General features: G+C 30.5%; 1 protein-coding gene across 4 annotated transcripts in view; it reads left to right on the forward strand.

Annotated features, from left to right (window-relative positions):
• Positions 1-1,087: 1,087 nt before the first annotated feature.
• Positions 1,088-14,634, forward strand: part of LOC122576384 (hepatocyte nuclear factor 4-gamma) — a 50,096-nt gene continuing 36,549 nt past the window's right edge. Inside the window, exons 1-3 of one of the 4 annotated variants that reach the window (XM_043746606.1) lie at positions 1,088-2,250; positions 3,216-3,360; positions 3,426-3,569. In XM_043746606.1, the coding sequence (XP_043602541.1) occupies positions 3,506-3,569 (64 nt within the window). In that variant the 5' untranslated portion in view covers positions 1,088-2,250; positions 3,216-3,360; positions 3,426-3,505. Of the gene's footprint in view, positions 2,251-3,215; positions 3,570-14,634 lie in introns of all 4 variants that reach the window. The other 3 variants (XM_043746609.1, XM_043746605.1, XM_043746607.1) reach the window with 3 other exon arrangements.

Raw genomic sequence — 14,634 nt, forward strand, 5'->3', positions numbered from 1 at the left:
TGTATTAAGAGATCGAGTAGTTCGCGAAAATAATTTTAGAACAGAATTTTAAAACACGAAAATTTGATTCATGGTGTAGTTATTGATGTCATTTATTACAGAATAAAGCGATTTGCAAGGTTAACTGTTACGGGTCATGATATATTAAAGAACATTGGAACTTTTAAACTAAATTACATTTTTCATCAATTTACCTTATTTAATAACATATGTACATTCTTTAAATATTTTAATACATATATTCTTCCGTTTTATAGGACATAACACATGAAAGAAAATTGTTATTCTAAAACGATCAAGTTTCCAATAATTTTGTCGTGCTCGTTATGAAAATTAGCAAGAACGTAGATATTCATTTATTTATTCAAGGTAGACGACTCGTTATTTTTTGCACGACTTTTTCTATCGGTCGTGTTAGAATCGTCGAAGATAGGGCACTGCATAAATAGAAAAGCTACGTAAAGAGATATAATTGAAGAATTTAAGAATTACACGTAAGTGGAGAAATATGAAACTAAATAAGAAATATTATATTAAATTCAATTATAATAAATTGAAATATAATAAATTGTAATTTTTTCAAATGTGAATTGTTTTGTATTATTTTTATTATTAATTATAGCGATAAGAATTATCTTCAAAAGTCATATTTTATTTGTTATCAAAATTCCTAAAAACCATTGAAGGAATTAACTGTGATAACTGCAATTTATTAACTGCATAATTTTTCGTAATACAGCTACCATTGTTTATTATAAAATAATATTTTATTATATTCGCATATATGTATTATGTCTTAAATTACCTTATTATTAGCTGGAACTGCAATAATAATAGAACAATAAAATTAAAGAATTTTTCGGATAATTATAGATTTCAATGAAAATATTTTGAACAGTAAATTTCTCTGCTATAATAAAAATGCAATGACATAATGGAGTCTTTAGTAATAAATAGGATCGATACGAATCAATTAATAGGATTAAAGGAATACCACTAAATTTTCTCCATTAATTTAGCTTTAGTTTCTAAATGGTTTCATTACCCTTATAAAGTTACTATAGTGATATAGCAACTTATTAAGGAGAGACATATAAAGTTATTTTTTATTGTTTCCAGACACTACACTTACATATATACACTAAATATACATATAACATACAACATAGTTTAACATACATATAGATAGAATTCATTAATTATAATGAGAAGTCCAATTTAAATGTCTACTTTGTCTGTAATGTCTCCTTCAAATGAAAAAAATTCGTTGAAATCTTGATCTATTATCAACAAATTAAATTTAAGAAATGTTCATGTTAATGATTCTAATACAACGCCGCCATACTAATCAATAAAATTTTAGTACATATATACCCTAAATCATTAACAGAATCATAAAATCTTATATCCTTTTTTAAACAATCTAAATCAGCCAACATCGACACAAGCAGGTTATAAACGTGTTTCATCTTGCCTGCAATTAATCTGCAACGTTGAATATGTAAACATTGTTCCACATGCGATCGTGTAAATTCATCGGTGGATACTAATTCAATATTACGTAGAAGCTATACAATTGACATTCGTGCACAACACACGTGATGCTCGACTGCGTAGCGTTCTAGCCATTCTAGCGAGCGTACATATATGCTCTAATGAGATGTCCAAGTGAAACGTGGACGACGGAACAGGAAACCAAATGACATTGTCCCCACGCGCGCAACTTAAAGGCGCGTCGAGCGTCGGCAACGGTCGACGCAACAGTAGTGCGATTGCTTTCTGGCTGGTCGGATTCACCTGCCGTGAATCGATATTGCGCATGCGCATGATTCGCTCCGTTTTGCCCGCGCCGTGAATTGACGTAGCGCCTGCGCATAGTGCCGTTTCATTTCGCGCGCCGTAAGTCGATGTTGCGCATGCGCGTCATGCTGTGAGTTGACGGTGCGCTTGCGCGTATCGCCATTATTTCTTGTGTATTCATCGGCCTCGTCGCATACGACAGTGGATTTGTTTCACTATTAACATGATATGACGGGGACTACGCGAACGACAAGTGAGAATGAATTACGCCCTTTTTTCGTCCTTTTCTGGGAAAACGATTGCCTGCTGTCAATGGTACTTCTTATCGATGCAGCTTACTTCGGAATTGATCGCATTGGATCGACGTTTACTTACTGAATCCTCTGATGGATTCACGTGTGTAGCATTTAAAACATGGAGGGGACGCCGCTCTTTTCATCGGCGTTATAGGTACATATCGAGGTTTGAGAATGAATAGACTATTGATCATATCGAATTATCCATGAAAAGTACTTGAACAAAAGTTTTATGCATATATTGTGTGTATTATATAAAACATTCTGAGATTTTATTAGCGCTGTAGTGAGACACGACCGTCACGATCATATTAGTAAAATCTGCAATTTTCAAAGCACATATCTGTATTTTATACTCAATCTTTAAATTAGAAATTCCCTTTGGTACCTCAAATATCAACGGATAAATTATGAATAAATTTTCCATCCAAACTGGTTCGTCACAATTATTGAAATAATAAATTTAAATCTATTTCGATTGAAAATTCTGTAAGTAAAGAAAATTTCGAAATAATGATTAAAAAATTGAGATATACACTGGCTCTCAAAAGTATTTGAATCATAGAAAACTTTTATATCCATATTATATGTATTATCCAAAACATTCTGAAGTGTTATTGGTACTGTAATCGTGTTTATCATAATAAACAGGCGTGTACAAATATAACAATAATTCAATTTATTTATACTAAATATTCCGTTCTGTCTACGATGAGAGGGAGGAATACGAAAGAAAATTATTTGGTCTAGAATAATTTTCGACGATAGAATAACGAAGAATTCGGATCAAGGAACGTGTATCAGAAGGTTTTTTCGTGCGATTAAATCGATTGCTTTTTACAGCTGGCATTGATTCGTCCAAAACATTGACCCGATCAGTGACCCAAGTCTTTTTTGCTTCTCTTTTTACAGATCATTTCGTCCATAATACAAGATGTTCCACGCTAATTTAGAAAAATATTTATGCATGCATACTCCAAGGAATTTCTCCTACGAAATGTATTTTGTTTTTTATATTTTTTATGTATGTTAGTCTATGCTTGTTTATAATTAATACAATACATGAATAATCATTGGGCAATTCGTTTCATTCTGACCACCCGTTCGTTTCTGTTCCAGATAACAAATTCCCCCATCCGCGTGTCAACATGGCTGTTGTCTAATCTGCACCAAAAAAAAAGAGAAAAAAAGAAATAAGAAGAACGATTGAGAGGAAAGACAGAAAAATCAAAGCGTCTCTCGACGATAACAAGTCAGGAAAAAAGTAAATATCTTCTATCATAGCAGACATATTTCCGAAATATTCGCTGACCCATTGCCGGTTCGAAGGTAAAATCACGTGTAATATTCGTTGGCGGGTTAACAATCGCGCATGCGCAGATGTGTAGAACATCTCCGGCGACCTTGAAATGGAGGAGCAACCGCAGAATACCGAAGGACCATCGATAAACTCTTCTTCCCCCTCCGCGGACGGTGAGTAATTTTAAGATCTGTTAAAGTAATAATATAATATTTAATTAAATACAACATTTATATGTAACAGAATAAGTATTTTATATGTAACAGAATAACTTGAAGTATTAACGTACACTGCTCTATTCTCTTATATATCTCAAACAGGAATGAATTTGTTTTATTGCACATTCATTCATTCAATACATACGCGATGCGCTCGTCTCATGGCGTTTTCCTTTTGTCTTCCTCTTTTTCATTCCTCACTCGTACAATACAGATGTACACACATCTATTTTCTAACAGGACCGTCTTTTTCTTTTTTTCCTTTTTCTCTTTTTATTGAGTAGATGAAATATTTAACCATGGATAAATAAAGTCTATATAGTATATATAGGTTATGTTTTAAAGGATATAAATATAGGTTGTTTCATGTGATAAGTAGACTTCGGATACTTATGCGTATTTTTATGAGCACAATGAAGGAAGTGGAATCTAAACAGAGATGTTCTTCACTCGCCAAATATTATAGTGAATACTACGCATGTTTCATATATTTTTATTTGTTATAAAAATCCTGTGTATTTTTGCATCTTTAAATTTCCCGTAAATGTATAAATATCCGTAGTCTAATGACGACAGTTTGGTCCTTAATAGATTAATCGGCATCACTTAGTTTTAGCAGACATCGAATCAGTGAATGATTAAGTGCAATAATAATTATCTTCTTAGAATGAATAAATTATGTTATAAATTCAAACCATTTATCAAAACTAATACTTATGTCGAAATTAAATATGCGAGTTGATGTTTTCTGTCAATTCAGGAAATCATTTTTCATTCCATTAACATTATCAGACATATTAGACAACTGAGAAGAAGACGCCGTAACAGATTAATAAGGAAAATAATAATTGAATGCAGTACGTATGAATCAGCTTTTTATACAACAAATTTAAATTATTTATGTCGAAATTTTGGTATAACTGGTGTGGTGTAGAATTTGGAAAGTATTAATCGTCTCGTTGAAATAAAACATTACTTTTATCAGAAGCTAATCACAGAATTGTAATGTAAGTTTTATTCCATAATATACATCGTTGTATAGAAATCGTTTCTGTAGTAGATAGAAAATTTACAAATGAATAATCGCCAATATACTAAATCAAACACCGATTATATTTATAAAACGCGCTTATTTATAGGCATGTTGGTATACAAAACCATCTTAGAGCTCGAAAGATAGTAAAAAATATAATTCCGATGGTATTAATAACCATTAACGAGTTTCATTAATTATGAAAGTGTTAGCGGTGTGAATCGATACATGGTTATGCAATTAACATAGACATCCCATCGGTGTAAGTGTACGTTCGCTTGTCAGACGTGTGCCTTGTAAAAATTCTGTGTGAAACGGAGCGGGACTCGCGAATGATAAAGTTCCATCGCTCTGTTCAGTTCGAACAAGATAACCCGTGGACCCTCGGCTACGCAGCAACCAAGTTAAATTCCCTCGTATTCGTCTTCACCCTCTTTACCTTAAACAAATCCACGCTTCGGACACGTTTATCGATACACGGTATCATCGACGAGGAATCCTTAGATTGGTGCATGTGAAATTGTTGTCTCTAAATAGTTTGAATTTGACGGGTTGTTGACAACATACTTTATGATTATCGAAATCGGTGAGGTGTCCCCCATTCTGCATACTTGTACTTTTTTAATGACTATTTGAATAATAAATGTATTTGTGTTTGGTAAAACTCTGGTTCTTTATAGTTTGAATTTGAATTAAGCCGTTTAACTTAGATACGGCATTGTACAATACTTTGAAATGTTATTAATTAATTAACTTTGCAGATCTCCTCACCTCTTCTCCACGTTTGCATCTCTTCAGATATCTTCTTTCTCCGAACTATTTTATTTACAGAAAGCGTGGAATACACAAAAGATATAAAAGTTCACTCGAATAATAAAACCAAATGTCTAAAGTCTATGTATATTTTAATAATATCTATCGAAATATAACAGCCATTTTGGGTCATAAAACCGAGGAGGACAGCAGAGTTAAAATTCATTATATAGTAAGGGTAATAATGTGTAAATAATTTTTATAGTCATTATATTTTTACTTGTATCTTCATCGTCCGTTTGATATTGTATCACTCTTATTAGGACACTTTAGATCTTTGTGTTTTATGACAACAAAAAATCAACGATAATAACATTTACGTAACGATGGAATTTTAGTCATAATAAGTGTCTTGGTTACGTTCATTTTTACATAATTACATGCTTATTCATATTTATTATTCAAATTCATCATACTTCTATTCACACATTAATGTATTCACCCCAGTGAAAAGTTTTGTTCGAGTTGAACAAAAGTTTGAAATGATTTGTAACGCTTCTGGCGTTTTCCAATACGTAAAGCTATCGATTATGAAATATGTATAAGCGTAAGTAGGTCTTTGGAGAATATTGAGGAGGACGTTGAGCATCGAAGTTTGGTATAGATGAGTATTAGTATCTCCCTAAGAAATAAAATGAAGAATACAAAAATTGCGTTCCAGATTCTATTTATTAATTGTTAATATGTAAAGAGCAATCAAAATCTGTTCCTGAAACCCGGCGAAATACTGTATCATGGACGAATGTTGAGTACTTAGAGCAATGCAAACACAATGATTCTGAAACCCAAATTTTAAAAGATAGTGTTTATGACATTGTCACTTTTCTATGTTATCCAACTCATAAAATTGATTAATATAGCTTCTTACATTTTTTTTCTTAAAAATTTTCAAACCTCCCAGCTTTGCAATAATATCCACGTTATTCAAGTAAAATTTTCAGAAAACAATGAGGAAAAAGAACGAAAAATGCTTATCCCAGTATTACTTTGTGAAATACATATGAATTATAAATACATTGAAAAGGTTATCATTACATTTAGCAAAAAAGTTTTTTTATTGTTCATTATATTTGGGTAAACACAGATATTAGTAATATGTTAGCCAATAATGATATAAGTCATGGTTTGCTTCTAATCTCGTCTATGATGCAAAAACCATAGTTCTTTTGACTATCTGTATAGCGATACGACGAACATATGCTGTTTTCCTGGCCACAGGTAAATATTAATATTTACGTCTTCTCTACACCAATTTGTCATCTTATTCTAGTGTTGGACGCCTGCTTTTGTAGACTGCCTTTTAGTTTCTGCTTTTGCGAATAAATTTAGAAATCCTTTTCACGTGCCTCTACGTGAATAACGTTCGGTATTTCGTTATTTTTCTGCACCTGGTTTTCTACCTAAGAATAAACTTGCATTCAAGGCTGGCAAATGTTTCGCATCTTCCAAAAAAGTTTCATAGAAACAAGATAAAAGTATAATTGCGCGAGAAAAAAACGTAGAATTACATTTTATTTTACAATAGAACGAATTTTTTGAGATTTTTTAAAACCGATGCGAGTAGAATGCATATCGGATTTACCATTACCCTAATCTACATCGGTATTAAAAAACGCTTTATCGATATTTTGCAGTTATTTTTAATTAAATGCTCTTATCGATATCTGCTACTCGGTATTATTTGAAATATCTCTGCAAATTATTATAGCGTAAACAAATGAAGTTTTGAAGTTTCTCTAGATATTTTAGGATTTTTCTACACTGGAATTGCGTCAGCAAAACAAATTCACTTTGTTGAAGCAGCGACATCAATATTAGCAAAGGAGGCTTTAAATAGTCGTTTGGTACAAGAACAAATACACACAATGTACAGGGTATTTAAAAAAGTGGACAATATCTTCAGCGATTCAGAAAAGTAATGAAACATTTATAAAAATCTTTTACGAATATATCACGTGTGTTGTATGGAACATGAAATTTATGGTTCCTATTCGAATGTGCTAAATCTTTTTTGTAATATAAAGCTCGAATATTTTCGTGAGCCTTTACGTATTTTAATATATATAATTAATAGTATAGAAAATCTTTCTGGTTTTATGACTACGTTCCACAACATTCTACAACTATAATACATAAATACTTTTGTCACTCATTTTACACGGAATTTTTTTAATACCCCATACTTAACCATAGCTATCTTTCTAAGACGAATTATCATTTATATTTTACATAAGTTCCTTATCTTATTGTCAGCCGATATGTGTCATTAATTTTTCAAATTATCACTGTTTAGAAATAGAGTCAACCTTGATTCATGAAAAAGTGTACTTTTCTGATTGGATCTGATTATAGTCGGTAAATAAGCAATAGACAGCACTTTATTGGTAAACGAGAAAATAGTGGAAAATTGTATAGGGGAAGCGTTGTGATTCATCGAAAAATCTTTGATAGTCAGTGTGTATTTACTATTTTGGTGCTTATGAAGATTAGTGATAATTTCATGATTAATTTTAGATAAATTTTTCCACTTAGTATCTTTCTTTTTTAGATTACTCGCTGGTGAACAACGTGCTCAATTTCGATCATGATCTGATGAATGAAGGAAGTTTCCAATACAAATATATCTTTTCTTGTTTTTAATTGGAGTTTAATCGCGCATCTACAAAGTTATTACCACGCTATAACAGGATATATTATGTACGAAATATTAATATTATAGGGATTTTCCGAATAATTTGGTTTCCTTGATAAACATTGGTAAATCGCGGGTTCCGTTGTATTTCTCTTAAACGACGGCAAAATACTTGTTATTTAATTTTAGACCCCTTTTTCGTACAATAGATACTAACTTCACTAATGCTATTAATGAAATTTTACAGATCGCTATGATAATAATGATAGAATATTTTTGGTTATTTGTAAAGAAATTTATTTCCGGACAGTTAAAATTAGATTTTAATTTATGTAAATTATAAGCAAGAAAACTAAATGTGACGTTAGTACTTGTAATATCGTTAACTGTAATGAATACATGTTACATCGTGTATCGTGAATTACCAGTTGTTATTTGGCGAGTAGCAGCGATAACTTTCAGAACGAGATCGATTACTGTAAAATTCTAATAATCCTGATATGTTTCAGCTGATTTGATCGATAACGTTTATCGTGCTAAGTCGTTGTCTTCAAGAAACTGGAAAAAGAAAAATAACGATAGAGTAGGATAAACGTTATATGAAACTCAATTACATTATTGTCTAAAAGATATATTGTTTTAATCTTTCTATTTTATATTTAAAGATAGTCGAGATGAAGATACGCGATGGAAATCACGATCCGAATTATTAAAAAAAAAGCCAAGTAATTATGCACAAAAGAGGACCTCAATACCAATTTTATTGCATTTCGGATATGTTATAGACGGTCCTGAGTAACATACACTTTATCGGAAATCATGGTTAAAAAGTTAAGACAAAATAGGAAATATTACTTAGTAGATTACATTTACTTCGATATAAGTGGTTAAAAATGATATTACCATAGGATTGTGACCTCAATAGCGATGAGATGCGGTCAGGTTAGGTTAGATTCCATTCATAAGTAGGGAGGGCTGAACTCTCAGACTCTTCAAAAGACCTAACGTAACGTAACCTAACTTTCGAATCACGATCGTCTCACGCCTCAGACAGAGTACATATTACTCAGGACCTTCCCCTCTATAATATATCTCAAGGTTAAGGTCATTGGAGTTGGGGTCCTCTTATGTACATAATTACCGAAAGCTAAATTACATGTAAAGGAATCAGATATTTTGTATAAATTCATGTTTTGCGATAAAATTATCATTTTATTTAATTTCCCCTTCACAGTTTGGAAATGGTCGTGGTTTTACAATATTTTTTGAAGCTCACACATACTTAGATTTTTCTCAGATTTGGCTTCGCGCATGCAATGCCTCAAATCAAATGAAGTCTATTGTGAATGAGGTATTCTCAGCAGATTGCGGATATTTATTCAAATTCACATTTTTCTGAATATAATTAAAAAAATAAAACGTAGGTAGAACATTGTTTTATCTATTAATAAATGTGGTACTTTGAGATACTTTATAATTTAAATGTATCTTCCACCGTAAGCTTTGCTTTATTATTATAAATTTAAAGCATTGCTTTATTTGTAATGTACTAGTTGCTACCTTCATGTACGTAATTTCTCTACGATACCTGTGAGCAGTAACTTCGAGAAAAGTGAACTGTTCGTAATAAAGAGTCGAAGACGATCAGTTAGTAGCAGCAAGAAAACGTGAACTTATTTTATATTTATGTATCCAATTCTGTCATTCCCTGTAGGTCATTTTTTAATTAATTGCATTTGTTTTTATCGTTATACGATTTCTATAGTCTCAGAAAAAACATTTTAATTCCAGTTTTATGTTAAATAATTTTCTTAAGATATTGAACATATTTTCTATCTTTTGGAATTATGTATCTACATCTAAAGTTACAAAATTAAATTAAAGTCTAAATATAAAATTCATATCATCGCAATATTCTCGTAGATTTATCCCATATTACTATCATTTCCTCTACTTCTTTCATCATACTGATTTAATTATATATATATATATAGACATCTTCCTTTGCGACGTTTAAAAACTTTTGAATTTCTGAGAAACGTGACCTCCACACTGATCTTCGGATAATTATTTTTAATCGACGAGTAGAAAGCGATATTTGGATCGAAATTTAACAGAATTTATATTTAACGACTCTCGGGGTAAAAATACCTTTCTTATTTACTATTTTCGTGAAGGTAAAAGATGCAAGCTAATTAGCTGGGAGAGCCATGTTGGAGAACGCAAGCATAATCAATGTGGCGGACATTCTCCAGGGTTATCGCGTGACCTCTTCGTTTATAAACTTTATTGTAAGCAACCTTCAGTTCGCCATGCGCTCGAAACGTGTCACGATTTGTTAATTCGAGATTTTCCTTCTTCTTTTTGAACAATTCCCCTGCGCTTCTTTTGCCTTTCTTTCGATGATTAAACTGGAAGTTAATTTAACTATATGACATATACAATATGAACAAAGAAGTTTTCTAAATATTTACTTCTTTATTATTTATTATCTTAAGAGTTATTATAATTTTAATTATTATCATAATCTTATTACATTATTGTAATCTTAAGAGTACATAAACAATAATTTTCTGAGTCTTAAACACTTTTGTGAACCAGTGTATCGATATACAAAACAAAACATTTTTAATAAAACAAAGACGAAATGCATTATTAAATAATATTCATTAACATTTGCAATTAACATTTATTCGAAATGAACAAGTGTAAACCAGAAACGATTTCGTTACTCAGAATTAATACATCGTAAAACGACGTTATTAATAGCTCGAATCGCTTTTTTTCTTTACTAAATCTATTGAATTACAATATTTCCAACGTATAGAACAATTCTATACTTTCAGCTGTAAATTTTACCAAATGGGAAAATTCAATTACTAAACTAATTACGGTTACTGATGAGCATAACTGATAAGCAAATTTTAAGAAGTCTGTTAAACAAACAAGCCACTGGAATCTTGTTTGCTTGGGTACTCTATCTCATATTGTAATTGAAAAGACTGTGAGAGCTAACCCACAAGGGACAGGAAGGGTAACCTAGGTATATCGGTCTACAATAAAGAGGCTCTAAAATCATTTAACAGAATTCTTAATGATCGTTGGAACTATTCGAAGAAAGGTTCATGCACTATGTACAATATACATTGTATTGAAAACGATACTTGTCAAACAAGTCATTATTGTTTGATAGGAAATATCAAGTGACCTTATCTAGACTGAAAATTAGTTATGCAAATTTTACTTACTTATTGAAAGAAGAAGACCAACCAATACTTAGCGGATGCGGTGTAGTAAACTCAGTGGAACACACCATCGCATCTTGCCCGAGATATCAATGGGAAAGAAGATTTTATCTTAAGAAATCTTAAGAAACGTTTTGAATTTTGAAGTCATACATGAATGTTTTTGAAACATATCAGTATGGTTCTATTCGTATAATCTAACCCGTAATCTTAAGTAATTAAGTAATTAAGTAATTAAGTAATTAAGTTATATAGGTAATGTGGTTGCTGATGACTGAAATGGGTCGACGTAAGTGAAGAACCTAAGTAAAAAAGGAAAAAACAATTGAATATTTACTAATTTTACTATTTCTACAAATAGTTGCGCTGTTCTTATATTATCCCGCTTCAAATTCATTTCTTCTTTCTTCAAAGTCGTTTCAAGATCGTAATGTCAAGGATCGTTGAACTTGTTCCGATATCAACTACAACATTACGTTACAAAAAAAGCAAGCACTGATATGGAAAAAAATATCGATGACCATGAAAAACCCTTCAAAAAGACTTTGGGTCAACTTTTCTTATCATCTGATTAAGTTCACGTTTTCTTCTTGTCGCTAATTCTTGTCGCCAAACCAATTAATTTTTATATCGTGAAATAATTTTTACGCGCATAAAAATTATCGTATGCGTCTCTCACAGCAAACGTAATTAGTTCTGAAATTCGCGCAAACAATTAATTGCAAATACTACAATCGTTAACTGCGTAATCTTCACGACGTGTAGCGATATCCAACCTGATTTTATCCGAAAAGAGTTATCAAGATGTCCATTTATTTCGTTCAAAACAACTTCTCATTTCTTATTCGAATTATATTTTCGATTTAAGTATCTCATTTTGATCGATTTGACATGAATATTTTTGAAGTTAATGATGATACCAATTGACATTTTCTAATACAGATTGTTTACACGAAACATGATAATAAGTACAACCAATCTTCGAATCGCAACATGTAGAGTATTCCCCTTATCTTATTTTCGTTTTTGAAATAATACATGTAAAATCTTGAAATATTCTTAAGAAGCAAAGAATAACTTAAATATTTAATTTTTCAAAAATACATGAAACTTAACAATATTAATATTAGATTAATATTTTTATTTATTTATTTAGTCCTGTTTGGTCACATCCCCTGATCAGATGTTAGCGACTACAATGAAATTTAAATTTTATACATATATAAATATATAAGTAGTATTTACATGCTTAATTTGCTGTTACCTGTTACCTGTTACCTGTTAGCTGGTAAATAATTACTTAGTTACTAGTTAGTTAGCGAATTAATATATTCAAGTCATTACTTCATGTATATCTCTTCTTAATTTATGTCAGAAGATGTTGTGTTTTTGCCGGAAATTATTCTATTAGCAGTTAGTTATTGGAGTATAGCGTTGCCTGTCTTTAGTATATTTAATATTACATTACGTTGGTATAACTTTTCATTTTCCTAATATAAGTATAAAAGTTATTTATTCTATTTGTCTTAGAATAATACCTTAGCATTTCTAAGAGCAGTACACATGTCACGTTTGTCCTCGTGTGTAATTTTTTGCTCTATGTTTTTTCAAATAATTTGGTTACGAAAGTCTATAAAAAAATACTTATGAAAAAGATAAATATGCAAAAATATCCAGAATGACGTCGGAAAAACTTAGTATACGTCTATTAAACTTCTATTTTAGCGCAATCTTTTTTATTTGCGTTGATAAAAATTTGAATTTTGCATAGGTAATATACGAACTAAGTAATCTATAAAAGCGTCTTTAAGTTTAAAACCGCGATATCTCAGCAATCACGATTCAATCGACAAGATATTTAGATCTCGATTAATTTTTTCACATAAATTCATCCTCTTATCTATTGAACTATAATTGCCGTGACATTCTATATATAAATCTTACATACTAATGTATGTACAGTAGGATTATGTATTTATAAAATCTGTAAAAAAGACTTCACGTAAAATTTCCATAATGTTCGATGTTAAATAGAAATGTGGTTAAAATATCTAATCATTTATGTAACTTTGACACGTTGACCTAATGTTTTATCTTTGAATATTACAAATGTAACGGTAGGGATTATTATGTGGTGTATATTGTAAGCAACAACTTTGTTATCGACTTTGATTCCGTGACTGTAACAATACTAATATCTCTATGATGATAAGGCACTTTATAGGAGAATTTTGTGCATTTTTTTTATCATTTCTCGGCCGATATCTTTTTCTTACTTAGATATCAAATATTAAGATTGGAACAATTTATAATTACATACGTTAATCTTTTTCAAATTGCAACGCTATTTCGAAATAATAAAATTATGAAGTTCGGATTATTAATTATACATATATATGTACTTATAGTTTGTAGAAACAATTTTCTCGCGGACATTCATACATTATTATAAATTTTGTTTATATAATAAGAATATTATAAAAATTATTAATAAATTATTAGCATCAATATATATTCAATATGTATTCGGAGAAATGTCCATCATCTTACTTAGTATCTGTCTATTATTATACTTTGTTACGTCGTAATTATTTTAATTACTAACAATTACGTTTGTTATTTATACCAGTCTTTTTCATTCAAAATAATCTGTTTATATTATTTCTTATTCAGCAAACGTCTTTCGTATAACGATATAATATTTTATCTGAATTTCTGTAGACACAAGTAAATTATCACTTATAATTTGTTCTCATTTAGTGATTAACTTATCGTCATTTGTGCAAGTAATAGATAACAATCATTAACCGATTGTTCAGATACGATATTATCTAATTGTCTTATCAAGTACAATCCTTTTGTGAAAATAAGTTTATTCATTGTTCCAAAAACCAACTTTCTCATAATTTATTCAGTAATATACATATTTCTTGATTAAGTATCCTTTTCATTTCGAATGCTATTAATCGACTGACATTTTTTGTATATGCAATACTAAATGCAAGTTTCGAACAAAAACTTGTGTGTTGTTCATTAAATTACTCACTTGATTGAGTAGAATCGTCGAGTGCAGAATAGCATTACGTTTGAAAGTGAACGAGGAAGCTGATTAATATAATAAATAAATTATGCACGTTTACAAGATGAGTAGATTTAACAAAGATCTAAGAATACTTTCTATTTATTTATAACTAGGAAATACACTTTTTTGATCGAATAGTGGTTTAATCGATTGAATAAATATTTAGTTAATCTTTATTCGCGTGTTAATGTCAATATATATTCGTTTTCATACAT

The sequence above is a fragment of the Bombus pyrosoma genome, linkage group LG16, assembly GCF_014825855.1.
Source record: "Bombus pyrosoma isolate SC7728 linkage group LG16, ASM1482585v1, whole genome shotgun sequence".
NCBI classification, from domain to species: Eukaryota; Metazoa; Arthropoda; class Insecta; order Hymenoptera; family Apidae; genus Bombus; species Bombus pyrosoma.